This window comes from Epinephelus moara, chromosome 17 (assembly GCF_006386435.1).
Source record: "Epinephelus moara isolate mb chromosome 17, YSFRI_EMoa_1.0, whole genome shotgun sequence".
Classification (NCBI taxonomy): domain Eukaryota; kingdom Metazoa; phylum Chordata; class Actinopteri; order Perciformes; family Serranidae; genus Epinephelus; species Epinephelus moara.
This window is the reverse complement of record NC_065522.1, coordinates 6,003,126-6,029,332: the sequence shown is the minus strand read 5'-3', so window position 1 is coordinate 6,029,332 and position 26,207 is coordinate 6,003,126. Positions and strand designations below refer to the sequence as shown.

The window sequence follows — 26,207 nt, the reverse complement described above, 5'->3', positions numbered from 1 at the left end:
AGAGCTACAGGCTACAGTGAGGCTAAAAACAGAGTTCATATGACGTTTTTCGAAACAACTTTTTATGTCGGGGCTTCAGGACACTTGGATCACTATGGATGAGCAGTATGGAGATACTTTGTGGTTTCAATTTTGTGTTCTTGGACGTTAGTCTGGGGCGCCGTCTGCCATTAGGTCTGCTGGCCGCTCCCCCTGCCGATCTCTGCAAGGGATGTGAGGACTCTAAAACTTCACCAGGGCCTCCGTCGGCATATGGGTGAGTAGATAATAGCTGAATTTTCATTTTTGGGTGCACTATCCCTTTAAGGTTTTATGTTTTACTCCTTGTATTAGTGGTATACTTAAGGAATCTCTAGACTGTTGCACAAAAGACCTTAGCAAACAAAGCAAGGTTAAAAAAAAAAAAAGAAAAAGAAAAACTGCAACATTACAGAGTTTATGGTGATAAATGATAAAAAAAAAATATTAAAAAATTTTCATTTTTGGGTGCACTACCCCTTTAAGTGAACATTTTAAGGAAACCTTAAGGAAAAGACTGAAGGGTGTTTTGTGCAACCAATTTGATGCTGAGGAAACCTTAACTATGACTTAAGGGAAAATCTTAACTTAAGGTGTTTTGTGCAACTGACCCTGGGTTCCTAGTATACCACTTCTATGAGGCATACTACTGACCTGCTATCTCCAATAAAGATTATCTGTACCCCTAAAAAAGAGAAAAATGGGTCAATGGTAGGGAGTGAGGTAGTGGAAGAGGTTACAGATCTCAAACACCTGAGCAGAGTAAAGAGTAGAGCGGGACTAGATAGGCAAAAACAAACAAAAACACCAGTATGGTCCTTTAAAATCAGATTATCACTAGGAATCATTTGATTTACAGTGATAATTTTGTGGGCTTGGGAAGGTTCAGACGACTATCAGTGAATAAATGTGCTTACATCAGGTTCTCCACAATCGCACTCTTCTCCATCTTCCACGAAGCCGTTCCCACACTTCTTGCCCCCGACCAGGTCCTTCATGTTGGGCATGTTGAAGAGACACATGCCTCCTCCCTTCTGGAAGTAGCTGTCCAGGTCCCGTTTGCTGCAGCGGCTGAAGACACGTGGGAATGGATGCCTGGAGAGAAACATTTTTATCTAATTTTTGAGGAGCAAAATTTACAAAAATATATGACATAGATTCTTTTTGCTTTTCTGAGATTCAAAAGTAGTTCCTTTTGTTTTTATGTAGTGTGTTGAAATGTAACAACAAACAAAAGCTTTCAATACAGAAAAATGTTTTCTCTCATTCTATTATTTTAATGTGGTACAATATCAGTGAAAACTGGTAATTAAAAATCTATGATGTTCATAATAAAGTGGAACAAAAGTTTGTGTTTTTCTGTCTGAGAGGAATCAAAAATCTCAGGAGACAGGACGAGTTCTTTAGGCTGCCACATTAATATGTAATTTGTTTATTCCTTTGGCTGATGAAAGTGTTATTCATATGTCAAGCTGTTAGAGACAACAGCTCGGTGTAAGCAGGTTTGTGCTCGAGGCTCACCCGGTGGCGGCAGCCATCACACAGCCTCCCTGCTCAGCCGTGGCCTCCACACAGCAGCCATCGTGGTCGTGGCTCATGCCGAAGTTGTGGCCGATCTCGTGGGCCATGGTGGCTGCAGCGCCGATGGACAGCTCTGAATGGTCCTGTGGGTGAATTAGAGAGAGGAGTCAATAATGTGACTATGACAGCATGGCGTGGAGGCTGACAGGCATGACCGCACGAAGTATTAAGTATAAACTAGAGCTTGTGTCAGGGCATGAGCTTATTCCTCCCTGTTTATCCACTCTTTATACACTGTGTATATATGTACTCATCAGTAAATACAGTAACTTCATGAAGCATAAATTTAGGAATAAGAGCGATCTCATGACAATATTAAGTTAAATAATAATGGCCATAAAATTACATTTTAACTTAACTCAGTTTATATCATGCTTTATTTGTGCTTACACTATTAGGAAACAAATTTGCAATTATCAAATTACCATAATAATTCCCACAAAGTGAACCTGGAGCCATCGGGACACTGAATCTGTTATTTCTTTGTGTTTAAGTCTTGTTTTTTTTTAGTACTCATTTATTGCCCTCTGGCATGTGTTACAGTCAAACACATGCATTCAACAGGAGCCACAGTTTGTGGCTTATTTAATTGTTTACAAGGTGTGCCGCTCTTCTTTTTTCAAATGCACATTAAGAAAGACTGCACAAATATTAAGAGGAAACATGTTAACAGAGGTTAAAAAGAAAAGCAAGGCTAGACAGGGCTCTGATGGAGTTTACATGTGATATGAGGAGCACTGTAGTGGGAAAAGAAGCCTGACTATCTTTATTCTGCAGTCTCTAGATAAGTCAGACAACAGCACTGTATCACTCAAAAACAAGTAAACACACTTTCAGGGTCATCTGGGACCAGCAATGGGAACATATACGTGAACTTAGACACACCTCCTCTATATGTGCAAGGTACAGCCTACTCCTGCGCAAGATCTTTCACAGAGTCCATTTCACCAAGTCAAGACTAGCCAAGGTATGACTATATACATGTGTTTTGGTCATGCCCACATTTATCAAGATATGGCATGGGCTGCGTGGCCACTTAGTGCCTCTGCCTCCTCAGCAATGGGAGAGATGTGCATTACATGGGGTAAAGAGCAGTGAGCACCTTGAGGGGCACAAGGGGGGGTACTTGGTCTGCAGTGGTGTTTGGGTGGGTGGAGTGTGTCAAATGGCATCCACATGAATGCCAGGACCGAAAGTTTCGCAGCAGAACATTGCACTGTAACAAGATGATCAATGTTATTCACTTCACTTGTAAGTGGTTTTAATGTTTTGGCTGATCAGTGTATTTTTCACATTAGGAATTTGAATGTTTTTGATTGGGTTTAGACGCTGCTGTGGGTCAGGCTCAGGTCAGGCTTGAACAGAAACTGTGCAGGTTTATGTAAGGTCTGGCCTGATATTTTGAGCCCAATCAGAGCTCTGCAGCTGAGGCTGATGTCATTAGTTCTGCAGATATGTGATCATAAAGATTTGAGCACTAGATAAGATGTCAGAGGATCACAAAAGTTATTAAGATTCATCTCTTGGAATCAGAAATGTCCATAAAATTTCACAGTCACCCATCTGTTATTTGACCTTTGACCAAACATCTCACCTACACAGCCGTCCCTAGGGATACTCAGCTATTATTGATATGACTTAAGAACTTTTTAAGTGCAGAATCATTTAAACTGCAAAAAGTAACATACATAATCAGTACATGTGTTTGAAGTGGTTAGATGATGTAAAGTTGATGCTAAACTCCTTCAGAAGTATGAAACAGCTACAACGTCCTAGTTCCAAAGGTAAAAAAGTCAGACTCACAAGAGTCACACACACACACACACACACACACACACACACACACACACACACACACACACACACAGAGCAGTGACAGTATTCAGATGTATTTAGCTCCTCTTTGATCTGCTGAAAGCTGTCATTCACTCTCAGCTCTGCTTCTGAATTATGCAAGATGTATAAAATAAGGATGTGTTCACTGTCTGGGAACGCTGATGTTCTGCAGTGAATCCTTCACATGCTGTTTTTTTAAATTTATTTATTCAGGGAGGTGTCACTGAGAGGAAGCCTCTCTGTAGCAGGAACGCCCTGTTCACATCCCCACAGACATACACATACACATACACACCTGGAAGCTGCCCAGTACAACCGCAGTCTGATCTGCTGGCCACTGAGCAGCTCCACTGGAGCAGCTGGGGTTAAGAGCCTTGCTCAAGGGCACAATGGTGGTAATGAGGGAAGGGCAGATTTATCCTGCCAGTCCGGGGATCGAGCCAACGACCTCCTGGTCACAAACTCTCTCAGTGCTCTGGGGGCCAAACCACAGAGGTAATGTGAGTCAGCGCTGTGCTGCTGAGCGGAGCCACAGGACATTTGGATTCTACAGGCCACCACTGCCCACAGGAGAGCTAACAGCCCATTAGAAGCTAATCAAGCTTGGAAAAGCTATCGATCTCTCCAGCTGCGTTCATTCAGTCCACTGCACACATATATGAAGCTATACAGTTACACAAGCGGGATAATACTGCATAGTGGGTCTTTCAAAGTTGCAGGTAACCAGGCAAGGCAACGTCAAAATCCAACTCCAAACAGGAGACACTGAAGCAGAAAACAGGGTCCCATCCTTAAAGTACTGCAGATTTGCTTTATATAAAATATGGCTTTTCCTGTTTGTGATGATCCTAAGTATGTGGAAAGCACTTCAATCTGGCACATCTGTCCAAATAAAAACAAAGCCATTCAAACTCAGATGGAATACGACTCAACTGTATTGAGACGCCTTATGTTGATGTGTGCTGTAACATTTGTATGAATAATTGTTTGTATATTTCTAATTATTTTTGAGATTATTTTGTTCTGACATTTTTTTGTTTCTTGTTTAATAAAGACTAATAATATAGTAAATAATAATGCCTGTAAACAAATTTGACCGTCAAGACAGAATATCAACAAATGACTACAACCACCAATAGGCCCTTTTACTGTTAGTAACAGTACAACGTTTTTGGTGGGCTGGGCTTAGCTGGAAGCAAAACAATTCCCAAAAGACATTAGCTAGCACTAGCCAGCAACTTCTGTTGGCCTGTTTTAGACAATGGAAGATAATGTGAGTGGGGCATTCAGAAATACTCATTCCAAGTACTGGAGGTCACGGTTAGGGCTATCACTAGCCATTTGTTAATTTCCGTAACTGCTTATCCTGTTGGGGGTCGCGGGGGGCTGGAGCCTATCCCAGCTGACATTGGGTGAGAGGCAGGGTACACCCTGGAAAGGTCACCAGACTATCGCAGGGCCAACACACAGAAACAGACAACCATTCACGCTCACTTTCACACTTACAGCCAATTTAGAGTCACCAATTAACCTGCATGTCTTTGGATTGTGGGAGGAAGCCGGAGTACCCGGAGAAAACCCACGCTGACACCAGGAGAACATGCAGACTCTGCACAGAATGGCCAATCTTGGATATTCTCTGACATTAGAGTGGTTAATTTACCAAAAAAAAAAACACTCACAAATGTACTGCCAAAAAGTCAGGCTATATAGTTTAAAGAATGACAAAGTCCACATAGGGAGGAACTCATAGTGGATAAGTGGGTGAAGCACACAACATTTTCCCAGGAGACCAGATTTCAAGTCCTGCGTGAGTCAATGTTGGCTTTTTATTTTTAGACTTAGTTGACATACTGCTTTCAATTTTAATGATGTATAACGCTGCTGAATGCACACTGTGTAAACAAACTTTAGCAGAATAGCTGAAAAGACAAGTTTGTGTTAACGACATATTTCCACATTGCTCGGACACCCAGGATTTTACACATGTGTGTAAATAGCTATATTGGCTATTTACACCCAGTGCCTTTCAATATGTTTTAGTAAGTTGTACCATTTTAATAAATTCAAATATTTTCCAATAATAACAATAAACCTGTTTGTATTAACAACATATTTTGATGTTGCTCGGACACCCAGGAATTTTCACCTTTGTGCAAAAAACCACATTGGCTACCCCAAGTGTTTTGATATGTTCTTAAGTGATATCCATCAGATTATAATTTTCATTCATTTCATTTTCATTTATTTGACTAAAGACCATATCACATGGTATGGAGTAAAAACATTACATACAATAACAGAGCAATGACACACGATGTGGCTAAAGCACAATAAATGTTACTTGTTTTTTTAAGATTAATTTTTTTGCACTGTTTTTGCCCTTATTAGACAGCACACAGATCCTGAGTGAAAGGGGGAGGGAGAGGGGGGACGACATGCAGCAAAAAGCCATGGGTTGGAACGCTGCTGCGGCAAGGACAGAGCCTTTGTTCGTGGGGCGTCCGCTCTACAAGGTAAGCTAGCAGGTGCCGCCAACAAATGTTACTATAACAAAGAAAGGACATTCTTCAGAAAAGCACCTAGTTTACGAAAAACTCGTGGCTTATCTGATTGTAATAAAAGCAAAATTGTACTACTTAAAGTCTACTCACTACTTAAAGCCATAACTTCAGTCACAGTAACATTAGAATTTGTGATTGAGGTATCAGCTGAGCTTATATCTTGTGGTGTGTCTGACAACTACTTTCCATGTTGCCAATGTTGCAAAGTGATCATTTGAATACCTCTGTATGCGCTGATTAGTTTTTGGCATATTTCCCCCTCGTGTTTTGAAGTTGTTTGGGGGTTTGCTATTTGCTCACGCATGCTAATTAGCTGATCACTAGAGATTTACTCAAGCTTTGGTTAATGGTTGCTCATTTATTATATAACTGAATCTAGGTAGTGTGCAGTGAGTTTATCAGAGCTTTGAAATCAGCTGCCAGTTGCTGCTGGAAACAAGACTGATGAGAGTCGTGACACTGAACCGGAACAGTTAAGCTTCAGGCTGTAAAACCAAAACAATGCGCTCAAACAGGCTAAAAGTCTGCGTAGGGATGAGGGGAACTGCAGAGTTGGTGACAGGTCTCTGTGGCTTCAACACGTTACACATTTTCACTAAAATATTCATAAAAGCAGCTTCAACCTCACTCCACTGCTTTAACCTTTCCCTTATATAACGCGGATTGATCCTAATTTGACCTTTGACCCTTGAAAAAGACCTAAAGCTGGTGACCAAAAGTCTATATTTTAGAGGACGTTCTGCAGACACAAAAGCATTGACAATCAATAGCAGATGAATTGAAGATGGGAGAAAATATTGAGGGGAAAAGAGAGAAGGAAGAGGAAAGAGGAGAAAAGTCTTCCAACATACCACGTTGATGCCTCCAGAGTTTTCCAGGCTGCACATCCCCTCCAGCGGTGCCATCCCGATAGTTGTCCCCTTGAAAATCACACCACTATCAGAGCCACACACACACACACACACACACACACACACACACACACACATTACGAAAAATCACTTAACTTTAATCTTTTCCCTGTTCACTTACAGGCTCCACGGTGAATGCACATTGATTGCAGATGCAATAGCAGCGCACAGTGGCAGACATGACAAGCCTGTCAGATGTGGGAGAGGGTGTGTGAAGAACCTCAATCCACCATGCCGTCTCCTTGCAGTTGTCACTTAGCATCCCAAAAACAAAATCAAGCCCTGACTGATAAATCCAAACAAAATAGGCCCTTTGGTATCAGCACAACTAATCATGGAGCAAGTGGGGCCAACAATTTACTGCTTATGGATGAATGCTGGTGTGTGTGCGTGTGTTTCTCAGAGTGTGTGTACGCCGGCAGTCAAACTGCGATGATGCTACTGCCGGCATGCTGAGTTGTGTCGGCCCAATTATAGCCGACTGAAGCAAGATCTTTTGCTTAGTAAAATATCTGTTTAAATTATTACTTGTCAATTTAAAGACTAATGAAATATGAAATTATGTGACCCAAAGCTTGGAGTGTTTCTGTCATTAGAAGCACACAGAGGCCCATCAGGGGATAGGAGGTGTATGAGGGGGGATGTGGAGTTAATCAGCTTTCTTATTAGCTGAGGTGCAGCTATGATTATTAACTTGTGTGCCAAACCGTGTACTAACATCAGGACAAAAATTTGCAGGTTCTTACTCCAAACAAAAACTAAAGCAGCCACTCTTACTGGAAAAATGTTACAGTCCCCCAACAGACACGATTTAAAGTATGTATACTTATACTGTATTAATACTCTTATATTTTGTTTAATTTGGTTTTCCCACGTAAGACTTTAAAATACTTAGAAGGGGCCAGAGGCAGATCTACTCCTTTTTACTCCCCAAGTTTCGCTTTCTCCAGTCTTGCTCACGCTGGGCTGATAGCTGAAAAAGCAGTGTGCTAGCGTTAGCTTTAGAGTAAACATTGGAGAGATTCATTCATACACGTTTGAGAAGTCAGACTCAGATTCAGACGAGGAGTCTGTTGTGTACCAAAATCGGCGACTAGCAGACATATGAGAATGAAAAGTGTAGTTAGCCTATTTTATTTGTTTACATTGTTTGTTAGCTTGTTAGCTTGTAGGCTAACTGGCATCGTTACGGATTGTGAAACATACAATTTTATGCGTAAAGAAATATACTGGCTGTGATTTGATGTAGATGTGACCAACATCATTTCAACCACAGATGGTCTTCCTCATTCATTAGATTTCATCTACAGGGTCATTTCAGGAATAGGACATTTGACATTGAGGTGAGAGGACTTTTAATGTTTTCATGTCAAAATGTAAATATCCACCTCTTCTTGTTTTTCCTTCATAAAATAATTAGTACCCATAAAAAGTATGGAGGGAGGGGCGTCGGTAGCGTAGTGGATAGTGCCAGCGCCCCATGTACAGAGGTGAAGCCTCGACGTAGTGGTCGCAGGTTCGAGTCCGGCTTGCAACCATTTACTGCATGTCACCCCCCACCCTCTCTCTCACCCCATTTCACTCTGTCCTATACATTAAAGGCAAAAAAGCCTGAAAAAATAATCTTAAAAAAAAAAAAAATTAGGGAGGGAGAGGTACAGTTTGGATAGTTTTTTTCTAAGCTAGGCTACAACATGTGGTTGTTAGCTTGGTCGCTAGCAAAGAATCCCAGTTGGGGATACATGTCACATTTTTGGGGGGGTTAGTTGTCACATGCATTTTTCTTTCCATTCTCTTCTTGGAATAAAATATTCACTTACAGGAATGATTTTTTCCTATTTATGTTCTCTTGATATACAAGATGTGATGTGTAGGGCTATCCCTGACCAAGAATTTTCCCAGTCGACCAGTAGTTTGCATTTAAGGCCATTAGTCTACTAGTCGCCTGCATGTTTACAATACAGATTTAATTATCAAATTATATATTTTGGGCGGGGCAACACAATGGTTTGAGTTGAAGGTAGTATCAGTAACATTGTTAACACTGTGCTACATTACAGATAAACACAAAAAAGTACCAATGAACCTTCATTAATATAGGCCTATATTTTGTCTACAAGTTTACATGTCACCTTGGGTCCGTCCTTAACCTTCTCAAAATGATCCCACACTTTGGATTTCCTGCCGGACATGTTATTAACTAGCCTGTGTAATAACCGCTGGTACCAGCCCTGTAAATTAATGTGACTGACTGCAGAACGTGGTCACTTCCTGTGTCTGTCCTTTCTAATTAAATTCCCACATGGTCCAGTCATATAGGCTTTGATTTATTTCAACAAGGCACAGCTCCTAATAGAGTGGGACCAATAAACTAAACCTAAATTAATTATTTTTTTATTTTCCCCAGTAAAATAGCATAGAGACAACCATCCCTATAGTTTGTTGTGACCAACCCCACGATAGTTATGGTTGTCGCAAGTGCACAAGCCGTATTTTACCTGACACCTTCGGGTTCCATTACACACTGAAAGGGAATCTTTTGAGGATATATTTTTTGAGGGATTAAAATGGAAGTGAAAAATGTGACAATCAATCCTGTTCTCCCCCACACACCTGTATTTATGTTCAGCTTATGACAAATGATCACATCATCATTCCCTGATAAAATCATAGATACACCCGGACAATATTTCCAGTCTGCATCTCACAAGTACGATCACAAAACTCACATATGAATACTATTTACTCTTTTACAGTAAGTTCACCAGTAAGAAAAGACATTACATTCTTTGCTTGATGTCTCTTTGCTTGATGACCATGTTGTCTATTATGTCTAAAGTACATTTAAAGAGTGTCAACATGTCACAGTGTTCTTTAGATTTGATAATTTCAGTATAGATATAAACTGTAGCCCCAGCTCTTATCACAGACTCCCACACATCTGGGGTCAGCCCAACACATGAAGACAATCACATTACAAAAAAAAGCCAAATCACTCTCTAATCTTACTGAAAATGTCTAACATCAGATGACTCATTTACGCTCATCAGGAGATAATGATGTGTTCATCATACATCAGGCCCTTCTCAAGGACCAGACTGTAACTCATTTACATATACGTCAAGATAAGACCTTAGCTACAGCGGCCAAACAGTTAAGTCAGAAGAAGTGTACCATTCAGTTTACAGTAAGAGATATGAATGGAAAGCGGTGGGTGTAGGCAGCTGTAGCAACAGCTGCAGTCCCCTGTCAATGGTGACTCTGGATCTGTACAGCCACACTGCACAAAGTCATTCTATTTTACCTTTCACTATTTTCAATTTTTGGGAGTGGATTTCTGTTTCAATGCAGTCCCCAGTTTACCTACAAGGAACAGAAATGGTGCCAGCTTTTGTTCCTGGGTGTGTTTTGTGCAGGACAGGACTTCACTGCTGTCATCTGCAGGACACTCCCCGTCTCCTCTTTCTCTCTGTTTCTGTCTCTGAGCGTCTCTCTGACTGTGCTCTCTCTATCCCCCAAAGCAGAACACTGTGAACAAAACCTAGCAAACTGTATCAGGACTTTTCATCAGCATTAGATGGTCACCAATAGCTTTGGCCCTATCTGACATGATAGCAAATTGTACAACCATGTGAAGTAAAACAACACAGGGTTTATAATTAACTGTAGTTACACACTTAGAGGGGAACTATAATGCCCCTTTTTTAGCTTCATACTTGTATATAAGGTATAACCTTGAACTGTACATGCTTGAATGGTAAAAAAAAACAAAAAAAAAAACGTGTTATGTATTTCTCATACTGTCTGTGCTGGAACACCTGTATTCACCCTCTGTTTAGTGCCTGTGTCTTTAGTGTTCTCTGACTGGTCAGTGTTTCCAGGTCCCCCATGTCTTGGTGCATTGCACTGTTTTTTTTCCGCAAGTATGTTTACTCTAGTCCTGCCCTGCTGTGCTACGATTGGCAAGTACTTGTCACGTTGAGACAGCGTTAATTGGCGCGAGCCTATCACAGCACAGTAGCGTGGGACAAGGCAAAAAGCGCAAAAATAACATCTGTGTCTCTGCACCCTCATTGCAGACGTGGAATGACTGTAATGTAAATAGCACCACTTTCTACTATGAAAAATCACCAATAAAAGCTTCTACACCAAAATCTTCACAACCGCACATTTTCCAGCAGGAATCTGATCTAAAATCAGGGAGAAGTAACAATATTGGATAGCATGTTTCCCTGACACTACCGTGGAGCTACATGTACTGCAGGATGTCTACGGGTATCAGACAGTTAAATGTAATGCTTTTTAAGGCCCTTGTAAGACACCTTTTAACCAAATTTAGGACAGATTTTTGGACATATCATATTTCACTTATTTAAGCATTGCAGGTAGCATACATGTGGTCTTGTGCAGAGGTAAGTGCTATGTAGGAATATGGTTATTAGAGTGAGGTAAGTCAGTCTACATTTTGCTAACAGGTAAGCGCAAGTATGAAGAAAAATGACGGTATTATAGTTTACTAAAGTATTGTAACATTAGAAATATGGACTTTTACATAGAAAGGCTTCACTTTTTTCACATAAAAAATAAAAAAAATTGCTAAATAATATTAGATAAAATGTTTGTATTATTAAGACCTCACCAATTTAAATTTAAGACCACTGAATGACTTTTAAGTGACTTTTAGAGTGCTGGTAGTAGATGACCATATAAAGAAATCTGTCAGAACCTGACATCAGTATCAGTGCAGTTTCAAGGTGGGCAACCAAGAGCACTGTCATCAATTCAGTATCTGTCTAATGTTTCCCTTTTTGTTCCCAAGTTATGATGTTCAGTAATGGCCAGAAGAACGTTTTTGCAGAATATTATGATGTCACAGTGAAGTTGACCTTTGACCTGTTGGTTATAAAATGTCATGACTTTATCATTATATACTTTTGGACATTCGTGCGAAATTGTGCCATAAATAGCACATGAATTCCTGAGATATGGCTAAAAACATGTGAGATCACGCTGACCTTTGACCACCAAATACTAATCAGTCCATTATTAAGTCAAAGTGGACGTTTGTGCCAAATTTGAGGAAACTCCTTCATGGCCTTCTTAAGATATTGCGTTCACTAGAATGGGATAGATGCAAGGTCATGGTGACCTTGACATTTGACCACCAAAATCGACTCAGTTCTTATGAGCTGTTCTTATGATATGGTGTTCACAAGAATAAGACAGACGAGGTCACGATGACCTTGATCTTGACCTATGACCACCATATCCAATAAGTTCATTGTTAAGTCCAAGTGAACGTTTGTGCCAAATTTGAAGAAAATATCTCAAGGTGTTCTTGAGATATCGTGTTCACGAGAATGGGACAGACATATGGACAACACAAAAACATAATACCTCCGGCGCAGAATGATAAAGAAATTTAAAGACTTGCAGTAGTGTGCCTGGAGTGGATGATCATATAAAGAAATCCATCACAAGTTGACACCAGCTAGTCTCCAATTAGGAAAAAAACAATTGGAAAGGAAGTATTCAGAACAGTCTGAAACTTCAGGTTTTTGCTCACAGGGATTACTTTTACATAAGTTTACCTCTTTATTTTGGCCACATTTAATTATATATGTGATGGAAATAAGGAAAAGCACAACAGGTCCCCTTTACAGGTATCCTGTGGAGTATTTAACCTCTAGTTGTGCTGTGGAGCAGTTTTTTAATGAGGTTACCATTTTGTTAAAATCTTGCCAGTGCACATGGGCAGCACATGGTTTCACACTATTCCACTGATCTACAGGTGGCGTTGATGTGCCATGAAATGCAGCAATGTTGCAACGAAAGGTAATGAAAGACTGCTAGCTAGTAAACATAAAAGTAAAGAAGACGGGATTTATAATGCTTTAAAAATCAGCTCTTCAAAATGATGAAGGATGGGAATACAACCTAAAACTTTTTTGCCACCTGGGGGCTGCAGAAACAAGTTGTAAACACAACATTGACCTTTTAAGTTGACTTGTTGGCAAACAAAGGTAACAGAGGTCGTTCCTTCCAAACTACAAGTGTATTTTCTTCCACCTTACAGTCCGTATGTAACAACATTGATTGCAGACAGCAGAACTGTGGCTGAACAGATCTGACAGACTCACCAACTGTTGCTTTGCTACAGGGCCACTGTAGCTTAGGTGGAAACGTGTGAAAAATAGTGGCTTTGGCTAGTCCCCAGGAAATTAATGTAAGTCAATGTTAATTCCCCAAAAGTTATCTAATTAGACATGTATGTATGTGTGTGTGTGTATCCATTGCTTACGTCAGCAGCTGGGCGTTGTCGTGTTTCTTGCGGGATTTCAGCTTCTGTCTCCACTGGAGGAAGGACCAGAGGGTGGCATTTGGCTCCTCCGTGACGATGCACTGATCCCTGTCGGTCCAAACCTCCAGACCAATCAGAGGCACGCGGATGTTTAGAGCCCTGTAGAACTAAACGCAGGAAAGAAAAACAACAACAAATATGTACCTGCAAACACACAGGTTTGTCCACACTCTTGTCATAAGCTGCCATAACACAGTCTAGTCACACAAAGCAATTTTTCCACCAATCTCCTTGTAAAGACTGCTGAAGGATGTTATTGATTAAATCCTGATGAGACTTCATTCAACAGATATTTGTGTACACTTTTCAATCACTGATTATTTATTTATCACATCAACAAAATTCAGAGTTGATTAGTGATGGATGACATATGTGCCGAGTATAGAACAATGTCTATTAGCTTGCTGGATGGAGCTGTGGTTCTGTTCTCTGGAGAACAGTAGCCTTACCTTATCCACGTAATTGGCAATTTCCATGATCCTCGCCCTGGTCTTTTCATAGTCCTTATTCTGACGTTTAAACTGCAGGACAGGAAAGATGGGGGAGTATTAGTGGCATGAATGAGGTCAGCGGTCAAAAAAATAAATAAAATGTTAGAGACAGTTCCCTGCAGAGACTAATGACCCATGAAAACGTAACTTTATCCAACCAACCCTGCTTTACCATTTCTACCCCGGTCCATCATCATAATTATACCAATTACAGAAGGGGAGGACCAGTCTCTTATTGATCACAATGTGCTGTTACCATGGCATTAATGTAGGAGACCCTAACTGACTTTTATGAAGATGTAGCGTCTCATCACTACAGCTTAGTGTCCATTCAAAAGCTCTTGCACCTTTAGATTCTACCTAAATACATGCCATTAAGCAGACAAATCCTTCCACCTCGTCTCCACATGCTTCCGCCTCGCTGTGACTATCATCAGCTTAGAGCTCTCAGTATGAAAGAGCTCCATTAGCTGGAAGGAGATAATTGTTTAAGATGTGGACCCAGTTTCTGTTACGGTCTGTCAGTCGATGGCTGTCTGATGTCAGGGGACAAACGTGGCCCTCACCCTGGCCTGTTGTACACTGAAATACTCTGCTGTGGAATGAATACAGTAGGTGGAGAGTTACTGTCAGCTTACCAGTGTGTTGTCAGCCACTATGTACAGCTCCATGTACTTGGTGGTACCCCAGGTGTTCCTCTTAACCTAACAGGAAAGACAAAGGCAGGTGGGAACATGGTTAGGCACCAAGCATCAGTCTTATTGGTTTACTAGATTATACAACACTTTAATACTATGTTATATTGCACTAAAATAAACTATATTATACTGTACAACATCATTATCAATCAATGGATGATCTGTAACCCCATATCCTTTACAGGGCGTGGAGGAGTGGTGGTGCTAATAGGATTTCAGAAATACATAATTCACAAACAGACAGACTCAAAAGGGTTTGGTATATTAAAAAACACAAAATAAACTAAATTAAAATGAGAAAAACAAGAAACTTAATACATAAAACTTACATTAATGTAACATTCATTTTTTATCGAACAATTTTTAGTTTGCTATAGGTATCGTCAATAAGGCAGCACTTAATGTACAGACACAAAGTCTAGTACAGCAAAACAAAAAGTCCAATCTACAGTTTTTCTTGTGGAATATTGTAAGTTTGATTCCCATCACCATCCAGGTTCTCAGTGTACCTTGGTCTGTATACTGCAGAGACTGTTCTGCACTAACAAGAATACAGTACTGAATATAAAAATGTGGAATTTAAAAGAGTGATGCAGGCAGGCAGGTACTGGTGTCAGTATAGCACAGCGAAACAAAGCTAGAAACCAGACCTACTTATCTGACCACATAAAACTGGGTAAAATTTACAACTGCACCGTCTGAAATTGGTACATAAAGAGGTGAAAAGCCTAATATGTATGAGAAGCCTCCCAGTCATGCATGCTGTTGTGTTTATAAAGCTTTACGACTCTGTATATCCCTCCATCATTAAGCTTCCAGTCTCCTTATTCTTGATTACAGCCATTAGGGAAAGGCTCTGCTGTAATTAAAACTCATTGATTTACGTGCAGGGAGACTGCTGCCTCGGCTTGCTCTGGACTTAACACCAATACTGGGGATTGGAGAGAAATCTGTGGCACATCCACACAAACCCATGCACACACTGCATTGTTTATTTGAGAGGCAAATGGTGGCAAAAGCCTTGGGACTCAGTCTGGGGTCTGCTGTGGCTGGCATTTCTGCATAACAACCCAGGATTAATGGGTGGCAGTGGAGGGAATTGGGAAAGCCAAGGTGTACGGTGCAAGGGGGGAGGAAGATAAAGAAATAGGAGAAAAGGATGATGCCCTGGTGGAGAGCTGAGAGGGCTTTAGCACATGAGGTGGGGAGAAAGATGGTGATGATGAACAGTTTAAAATGACTAAGAACGTAAACTGGAAAATGATAAATATAGAGGGAAATATGAGAAGAAAAACCAAAGAGTGACTGTTCGTCCCAGCAGTGGAGACAGATGAAGGCATAAGGGCCCACTGAGGAGCCTTTTTATCATCTCTAACTGCAGATGAGCAAATTAGACTTGTGTTAAGTTCTTCTGCTCTATAAAGGCACAGGAAATTGACTCATAGCCATGGCCTAAACAGACCTGAAAAGCTGAGTCAGAGCCATAATTCCCTCCATTTCCAGGTGGTGTGAGAGTGATTTTACACCCTTAAATAGCACTGAGACCTATTCAGTATTGTGTTTGCATATGACAAAGACCATTACCCCTGCAGAGCCAAATGTTCTCATTTGATTGGTGCTTTCAGTTAGCTGCAGAATAAACCAGACCAAAAGAGAATCACGACTCAGTCCATCACGTTTGAGGTCATAAATTAATCACAAATGGGTATTTTTCTGTTTTTCCAATACACACACAGAGGTCGGTTCTAAGCATGGTGAGGGGGGGTTTCAAATGCTCTGCCTACCCCACCAACACCAAACATATGTTGTTCTTAGCCCCAAATAATTCTCCACTTTAAACAGCTCACGAAAGAAGATGTCGATGTTGTAATTTCTTGTCATCAGTGAATAGAACGGAGGCGAGAGCAGACCAATCAGAGAGAGTTTACAGGAAAATATGTGGGAATACTCGTGTCCTATTGGCTGACAGGTTTGTCAATTTTTAATTTGCCAAATTTACAAGAGGGGACAAATAATAATACATTTGTCGAAGACAGCATTTCACAAAGTTTAACTGTGTGATTTTTTAAGGGAATGTAATACATTGTCTACACTTAACCATCATTCTGTAAATGACAGTTATAACCAGATGTTATGAGTTGGTACTATGGGATGGTAGTTTCAACAGTAGAGCCTAACACCAACAACAAAGCTAGTCTTTAAACCAGCTGCAAAGTGCAGCTTGTTGCAACATTCTTCTGTGACCAGAAGGCATGTTCATGCAACCCGGTCTCACTCCAAAGTCGTTGAAAACTGGTGCTTGGTCAGTGACTTCCGGTGTCAGACACAAAAAGCGGTCCTTTCACGTCGCCATGATACGCAGCTGATCACTATTTAACGCAGTGGGACAACAGCAAAAGTTAAGGCAGCGGAAGTCCGAGTAGGGTGGGTGGGTCCAACAACCACCTAGGAGGCGGGTTTTAGCTTCTCCTAAGATTGTAAAGCCAAACTCTGTTCTTTTTTCCTAAAACCAACCACGTGCTTTTGTTGCCTAAACCCAATGATTTAATTTTGTTGGTGAAGGAAAAAAAACGTCAACATAGTGCATTTATTTTGAAAGAGACTATATGCAAACTGTACATTTCCTGTACCCAAGGGTGATGTGGCCTCTGAAGCTGTGCGAAGTCACCTCATCAGCCGTAAGCCGGATGGAGGCAAAAGCCAACTCCTTCATCCGCAAATGGCTCGGCCGACCACGGTGCTTCTCAGCTGTTGGCCTGTGCGGATGGAACTCACTCCAGCTACCCCTGAAATCCATCATCCTGAGCTACAGGCAGGAGAAGGCAAGGCTGGTGATGGAGTTAAGGGACTCCTCCGACAGGGCAGTGGCTGATGCAAATGCCAGAGTTGAGACTGGAAGGAAATGGAGGGCCAAGGAGGAGGTGCAGAAGGTGATGGGAAGACTGCAACATCAACAAGTCGTGGGCATGGTCCAGACAGGGCGGGCAGGCCTCGGATGGAGCGACCCACCCATCCTATGGTCCAAGGCAAGCAGGAAGGAGAAGAAGGACCTTTTTGTTGCAGAGGTCACCAGGATTGAGCAGGAGGAGCTCAGAGTGAGGTCTGTGGCACAGGGGTACAGGGGTATAGGGGCAGCAGGGGTGGTGGACAACTTGGGAGGGTGTCGCGAGCCGAGCAATCAGCTGGGCAGAGTTCTGGAAACTGCCACAGGCTTGGCTAAGTTTCCTCATTAGGGCAACAAACGGCACCCTCCTGAGCCCTCAAAACCTCCACCAATAGCTTGGAACAGAGCAATCCTGTGACCTCTGCGGGACCATCAATGCCTCACTCCAGCATGTTCTGTCGGGCTGCAAAACAGCACTGACACAGGGTCGGCTCAGATGGCGGCATGACCAAGTGCTCAGGAAGCTGGCAGAGGTGCTGAAGAAAAGTCGGCAGGAGGCAAACAACCAGAGTCCATCAGAAAGCCGATGCAGGATCTACTTCCTCAGGCAGGGGGAACCCGCAATGCATACCAGCAAGAGACCACCCGCCAAGCTATTAACACCAGGGGCGGTGTGGAAGATGGAAGTAGACCTGGGTAGGCAGCTCCAGTTCCCACAGTAGATATGCAGCACCACCTTAAGACCAGACGTGGTGCTGTGGTCTGCAGCCGTGAAGTCAGCAATACTGATCGAGCTGACAGTGCCATGGGAGGAGGGACTGGAAGCTGCCTACGAGAGCAAGAAGGTGAAGTATGCAGACCTGGTCACGGAATGCAGAGAAAGTGGATGGAGTGTGAGGCTGTACCTGGTGGAGGTGGGAGCCAGAGGCTTTGTGGGCAGATCAACATCATGCCTGCTCAAGGACTTGGGAGTACGTGGAGCCACACTGAGCAGATCCACCAAAGAGCTCTCTGAGGAAGCTGAGAAAGCAAGCCACTGGCTCTGGCTGAAACGACGAGACAAGGCTTGGGGAGTAACATCCAACTAGGTTTTGCTGCAGGGGGTGTCAAGGAGACGTCCCTGTTCACTGCCCCGCCACCAGGAGACGTTCTGGGATAAGGGGCGAAACGTCAATGAGCGGTGGTCCCCAGCTGAAGACCCTGCAGCAAAACCTTGCGGTATGCGGTCAGGTGTAGGCCTGTGTCAGGGAAGAGGACGCCCCTGCCATGCACAGTCCACCACAGGCACCGTTGGAGGTGCGACAGGCCTAAGGCCCAGCAAAAAGACCACCTCGCTGTAATGAATAATGAACACGGGAATGTATTTTGTAAAACCGACAATGCATGTAACAGGCAGAAGTTGACGTGGTGTCCCAGAACGGCAACAACCAACGCACCCAGGGTACTTTGCATGTTGAATCTCAACCTGGAAGGTCCATGACCAAACCTCAGTATGTGTAGAGGTCAGAGTGAGAATGTGTTGGTTTGTGTGTTTCAGGTGGGAAGGAATTCTTTGTCACAGAGGTCAGCATGTCCCAGAAGAATTCTGTTGACTGATTGGTTGCAATTTGTCGGCTGCAGAATCGTAGGTTCGTAGCTTGGAGCAGCTGCCGCAGCTTCCCATACACATTGCATGGCAGCTTGCCATTGGCTGCACTTAGCTCCTGCTTGGTGTGTTTTAGGTGTAACAACTGGGTATTATAGGTTTAGGCTTATTTTCTCATGTTTTGTGGCTAAGTAACTAATGGGAACAACAGTTTTTGAAACTGGTCCAGTATTGATCGAGACCGCAGCAGCCGGCAGCCACAAAACGGGCTATAGTGTCACCACTTGGGGCAATTGAGCACCATCAATTTACGTCCAATAAAACTTTTTTTTTTGGCCACTGACAGACTTCGATTGATCTTCTAAGCATCTGACAACATGATGGAAAGGATCCCTTCACAGATAGACCTGTTTGTATGACCACCAACAGCCCCAAAATGACTATCGCCAAACTCACCAGACATCTTTCAAATAAACATTAATTTTAGTGTGTATAAAGCCAGCATATTTTCACATCTAACTGGGTGAATTAAGGTTTAATTTCAACCAAATCAGAGTTGGTGATTTTTGAAACAGTGGAAAAGACACACCAAGATGGCTTTTGCATGTTTTATTATGCTTCTGTTGACTTTGAATGAAGCGTGTTTTACAATGATAAAATTACAGTTTTTTTTAAAGGGAAGTTGGTTTGACAATAGCAACTTTGGGACTGGTTGAACAAAAGGGATCTCACTCTTTCTAAAATGTTGACAGGCAGTAAGTATAATATTTTGAGCCTGTTAGTGACCAAAACAAGCAATTTTAGTGGATATAAATGGATGGCTCATTTCAAAATTGGGTTCTACAGGTACTGTATGTGGTGATGGAGGTCTGGGCTTTGGTGCACCGCACAGATTGTCAGTTGGCATTAGAGTTGCCTTGAAATGAAATGATCAGAGAAAGGAGATGATGCTGCAGAGTAGTTGTTTCTGACAGTAAATCCAGTTTGTGTTCAGTTGAATCACTGCACATCGGTTTATTCCTTAAATTGTGACATTTTTCGACAGAAGTTTGTAGCAAGTTTTTGCTCTCTTCCCTGGGCTCTGTGTGCTAGTGTGACAACATCATACAGTGACACGCAGCGACAGCACCCTTCAAAACAGGCACATACTACACAGACCTCTCTAGTCTGTTCCCAGAGCTGTAGCCTCCAGACATTACTCAAGTCATCAGGTCTATGACAACAGGTGTCTGATGTGCATCTACTCTGACTGAAACATGATTATTAAATAAACCTTGGTTCATCGAGAAAGGCACCAGGAGGGAAATATGGATTTCTTTTGCATCTTAATGACATTAAAACCCTTGAGCAAAAGTTGCTACAAGACACTTTGTTTTTTTGATGTGGTATTGCAATAGTAATCATTTTTCAGATGCTTCTGGAACAGTATCTTGGGAAATCCACTTGTTTGTCTTTGGATGTACAGAAATGAAATTGTTATTGATCTTTTCATCTGTGTTTGGGCAAGACAGCAAACAAATGTATTTCCCTGTTAGCTGACTCTTTCTTTAAAGTTAGTGTTGAAGACAAAATTGCAGTATCACCACACTATTATCTTTATATCAGGAAAACACCCTGCTTTTCTAGCAGATGAGTGTTGTTGGTGTGTGGGGGACTCACTCTGGAGTGAAACGGTCTGAGCAGGTCGGGGATGTGGTTGGACTGTGTGGTGTGATGGCTGTGCCCACAGTTTCCACCTTTAACTGGCAGTTCCTCTGTACTCCACAGTGAATGGTAGTGAGGATCCACACCAATGATTGGCTCCAGGTAGTAGGTGTCACTTGAATTCAAGGATATCAGGCCCCTGGGTAGAGGGAAAAAAAGACAGGAAGGAGGTAATGCTGGTGAGCTTGTGGAAAACACCAAAACAAGGTAACAGGTACAGTCAGTATTTATAGGACTGCATACAAATAATGTCACATCCTTTTACACGGAGAGGCAAGACAAAGAGTTGCTGTGTGGCTTTCTGCATGTCAAATAAACTTTATTGTATATATATATATATATATATATATGTAGTTCAACCTGGACCCCACTTTCCCACATTTTGTGTCCAAGTGAACAACAGGAATAACAATTTAAGCAGCAGCCAGGCTGCAATGGAAACACTAAAGGCATGTTTGCATCGTCAATGTACATCCACTGAAAGTGCTTGTTTTGGTCCAACTGACTACAGTATACATGCAGGAGTAATCTGACTACCAATCACATTATCTCTGTGTGTGAGAAATTCAATTCAATTTAGAATTATGAATTCACTCAGACGAACATGTTTGCATGTGTTTCAAAAGTTTGGTTTTAGTCGGCCTAAACAATAAATCAATTTTCCTTTGTATTTAACCAGAAACAGCCTGAGATTAGTTATCATCAAACACACCAGACTCCATTTAAATAAACAGTATTTTTTATCATCGTAAAACGTGCTTGATTCAAAGTTGACAGAAACAAAATAAAACTCACAGAAAACAACATGGATTGTCTTTCCACTGTTTCAACAATCACTGGTTCTGGTTTGGTTGAAATAAAATCTCAATTCATCCTGTAAGACGAAAAATATACTGGCTCTTTACACACTTAAATAACTGTTAATTTACATGGGGTCTGGAGGGTTTGGTGATGGCAATAGGCTTTGTGCACCAGCTCCACTACTTCCTGAAAGGAAGTAGGCATGAGTATTTCCTGTTCTATACTACTGGATTAAGTGATTAATCAGGTGTGCGGCACACCCTGAACACACCTGATTAATCACTTAATCCAATAGTATAGGACAGGAAATACTCATGCCTACTTGGAGCTGGTGCACAGAGCCCATTTCAGTTGTTTCTGGTTAAACAAATAGGATGTAACGCATTATCCAAATGGTGGTAAAAAAAAAAAAAAAAAGAGCCTCCAAGTACCTGTAGTTCTTGAGACTGCAAATCCCTGCATGATAGTGTTATATCACATTGTTAAAACATACGCCACTGTTGATGAGTAGCGTTAGCACTGCTATACTGTCTCGAAACGTGCATGAAATTCATTAAAACATATTGCTACTCTATAACATCATAGTGTTAATGGCTGCAGAGCACTGATATTATGGTATGTTTAATTAATCATACCTATGGAAAATGTATTGTGAGTTTAAAAACTGCAATTACAGTACAGGCTGGGGGAAGGGACTGTCTTCCCCTTTCCTGATTCCGCCCTCACCATGTTCCCTAACAGTGACCAGACAATGACTGAATCTATAGGGTTTTCTTAAAATGTTCAAGTTCAACTGGCCCCAATAGGCCGAAAAATGATTGCAGCTTAAGCACAGTATTTTACTGTCAACAATGAAATGTGCTTCTCACGAACAACTGGTTTTAAGGTATCTGGCATTTATTTTTTGACCACCAGTGGGTATTATAAATCCTGGCATGGTCTGTTCACCAGTGTTTATCAGTTGACTATTCCTCCAAACATTTATAAGTGCACCAGCGAAGCAATGTTGTCTAAAGAATTCTCCCATACATCCACACATATGTCCCATGTTCACCCATTACACTGACTTAATGCCACCTCTTCTATATTTGTTTGGTTACCTGCTGTAGCTGTCCTCTCCCCCTTCAGCTACTTTGAAATTGGTTCAAATGTGTTTTTCTTCTCAAAGGCTACAGGAGAGTGAGGACACATTGCAGGGTGCAACAGTGAATTTTCACCAACTACCACAGCATGACTCAGGGAAGATTACTGTTCATCATTCTGCCACTGGATTCCAGCTCCCCCACAGAACCCCTCCATGCACTGTGGACCATGGAGTGGGTGCTGTGCTCTCTAGTATTACACTGAGCATCGTGGGTTTGTGTGACATAGACATGCGCTAAACACTGTTAAATACGTGTCTTTTAGGCTTGTTACACAAAAAAAACAACAACTGCACAATGCTATAATTTCACTGTATTCATTATTCTATTTTCTGAAGTCTAAGAAACAGTTACAGTTTATGTCAGTTGTTTCTTGAGGGTGTTGCTTGCTTTGTATCCACTAATGTACAGACAACTATCACAAACAGATCACTTAATGCGGAGAGTGGTCAGGGAAGCATCAATATGGATATTTTCAACGGATAATTACCTGCTTCTCATGGTCGATAACTGATGTGATAACCGACAATTTGCTATTTTTGTATTTTAAAAAGAAGCGTATAACCTGTAGTTTATGTGCACCTGAGGGTAAGGAAGGCTAAAATGTAGTGAGAAAATATGGATGATTAAATATTCAATAGCTCTGACCCAACCAAATCAAACTGACATCACTATTGTTAACACAACAAAAACAAACAACAGTTGCGACTCTTCCATACCTGCCAACATTAGGCTGTGAAAAAGAGGGAGATTTTCTGGGTATATTCTGGTATTGTCAAATGATCTATCCTCAACATTCCTTCCCCCATCACCCTACACTACAGATGAGCATAAAAAATACAAGGAGTGTCCAGTGTTATTGTGTAATTCTCTGGTCTATCAGTAAAGTGTATAAACTACACTGCAGAGTGGAGTTTCAAACACTGACAGCTGACTCATATGAACAGGTTAAATGCGCATTGGCAGGTCTGCATTACATCTAGAGTATGGAATGTTTATATCGTCACGCTGCATTTTTATAAACACACCCAGGCGCCGTCTCACCATACCACAATAGACTAGCCTACAACTACCAAGTAGAATAAGGATGCGCTACTGATTCACCTCACACATTAACACTCAACTCGGACAAACAAACGTCTGTGTCTCACGCACACGCGAAGCCAGAGAGAGCGGTGCTACAGACTGGGTTGCCAGATAATGATACAAATGATTGCTACCTTTAGCATCATATGGCTAGCAGTTATTAATAGGTTTAACAACAGAGTCTAGCCATTGGATGTAAGCAGCCGCAGCTAATTAGTTTCTGCAAACAGTCTGGTGATGGTCCTTCAGCTCTGGATCTAATTGGTGTTGGGCTGTCAGAGATCAGACACCTCGGCGCGATCCTGTTGTCTTCCTCTGAAAGACTGTGAAAGACTTCCACACCACAACATGTTGTGTCCTCTAGACTGCGTGCTGCAGTTGTTGTTCTTCTCTGTGTTTATTGGTGGCTCGCAAAACAAGTTGTGTCAGGTGTGTAGATGCTGCCCTTGTTAAGTCCATGAAAGCAGGCCGGCACCATTTATCAGCTAGAAATATGTCCAAATATGAACACGTCCCCCCCAATGTTCAGAAATGCCCAAAATGTCCCCCCCAATATATAACTGAAAAGAAATGCCCAAAATGTCCCCCCCAATATATAACTGAAACTGAAAAACAACATCATTGCTATTCTATAAGGCAGCCTTGTAGCCCAGGTTCTGCTGTCTAATTTGATGTGCAACATCACTATAATCTTCGTGATCAGTGCATTGTTTCACACTGTGTTTGCAAAGTCATTCTCAAAGTCCCCCATTTGGGGGACTTCCAGGTTTCCAACAATTTGGGCAACCCCATAATAGAAGATGAGTGCTCATTCTTGGTCAAAATACATTAAAATCACATGTTTAACAGGGAATTATTCAAACTTTTCCCGGGGGGGGAAACCCCAGACCCCCAGGTAAAAAATTGTTCACACTTCAGGGCTACAGCCCCGGATGTTTTCAACTCCTCAACACCCCTGGTCCCCCCCAGTGTTGACTCCATGGCTACAGCCTTGATATAAACATATCAAAACATGCTGTTAATGTTATAAAGTTGTCACGGTTGGGTTTTGGCAACAAAATTACGTGATTAGGTTTAGAAAAAAGATAATGTCTTGGGTTAAAATATGCAAGTTCAAGTACGTACATGTAATTTATGTAATTACATAAGAGAACATAATGTAACACAAACAACGCAATGAATAAATGTCATGTCATGTAAAAACATCACATAAATGACGTAAGGTTAGGTAAGGTAATGTAAGATTAAGAGTCTCATGTAATGTCTACTCATGTTCTTATCTTTCGCCTCCCTCCAACCCTCCCAGATCCCCAATTCTTCTCACCATCTTCCTTTTCTCCCAGTGTATGGGACTACTTTATGCATGATTAATTGATATGGATGAATATCAAAATACCAACCAAGTTGTGTAAACTAACTGATCATGTTTTTACAATGCCAGTTATGCTGGTAAACAGTTCTAAAAAAAAACACAGTTCTAAGAACACAATAAACACAACACAAGTTGACCCAACAAAATCTGATTTATTTACATAAATTTATATAAAATCATTCCTTGTTTGTTTTCATCCGTCATTTTCCAGGACTCCCTGGAAGAAGAGATCCTGTATCTGTATAACTCTTCTCATCTGTATAACTATTCTTGTCTGTATAACTCTTCTTATCTGTATCTGGACAACTCCTGGATAAAATAAAGGATAAATAATTTTACAACTTGACAATTAACTCATATCCATTCATTTATATCAGGGGTGTCCAAAGTTTTTTTAGTGAAGGCCAAATACAGAAAAATAAACAAAGGGCCGGGCCACACACTAGAGGTGACATATTGACACATGAATACTGTGTGTATTTCTAACTCACCTATAATGTGAAGAACATTGCACTCCTGTGTGTATTTCTAACTCACCTATAATGTGAAGAACATTGCACTCAGTGGGAGCAGTGATGCTGTTCTTTGGATTGAAGGATGGCTGACATGTCAGGAGAAAGTTTGGTGGTTGAGACACGAAGGACTTCACAGAAATGGCTATCAGTCATTCTGGTTCTCAGTCTGCTTTTGTTCTGATTTAACAGGGAAAATGTTTGTTCACATATGTATGTTGAGCCGAACAGGCTCATCATTCTTTTTGCGTGGCGTCTCATCAGAGGAAACTTGGCATTATCCAAACTTTGATAGAAGTCAGGGAGGGAGAGAAGCTGATGTTGACTCTTCAGAGAATCATCACATTGCATTTCAATCAGTTCTAACTGCAGACTCTCTTCCACTTCTTCTGCATCCACCAGGAAGGGGGTCAAGAACAGCTTAATTTGTTTTTCAATGACAGAAAAATCTTGGAAACGCTGGTTGAATTCTGTCACGAGAGATGCAATCACAGACACATATTTCTCCTTTTTAGCAGAAAGGTCGGCCTTTGGAAAAGCAGACTTGATTTCAGACAGCGCAGGGAAGTGTGCAGCATTAAAGCTTCGTAGTTGTGTCTCAAACAGGCGGAGCTTTACACAGAAGGCTTTCATGTGCGCATACAGGTGTATCACCAGCTGT

At 41.5% G+C, this 26,207-nt stretch overlaps 1 protein-coding gene across 1 annotated transcript in view; it reads right to left on the bottom strand.

Moving 5' to 3' along the window:
- adam19a (ADAM metallopeptidase domain 19a) overlaps positions 1 to 26,207 on the bottom strand; it is a 283,587-nt gene that overhangs the window by 48,908 nt on the left and 208,472 nt on the right. Inside the window, exons 6-12 of the mRNA XM_050067214.1 lie at positions 20,589 to 20,772; positions 14,401 to 14,466; positions 13,721 to 13,792; positions 13,212 to 13,378; positions 6,851 to 6,935; positions 1,540 to 1,682; positions 936 to 1,113 (exon numbers count right to left, since the gene is read on the bottom strand). Of these exons, the coding sequence (XP_049923171.1) occupies positions 936 to 1,113; positions 1,540 to 1,682; positions 6,851 to 6,935; positions 13,212 to 13,378; positions 13,721 to 13,792; positions 14,401 to 14,466; positions 20,589 to 20,772 (895 nt within the window). The remainder of the gene's footprint in view (positions 1 to 935; positions 1,114 to 1,539; positions 1,683 to 6,850; positions 6,936 to 13,211; positions 13,379 to 13,720; positions 13,793 to 14,400; positions 14,467 to 20,588; positions 20,773 to 26,207) is intronic.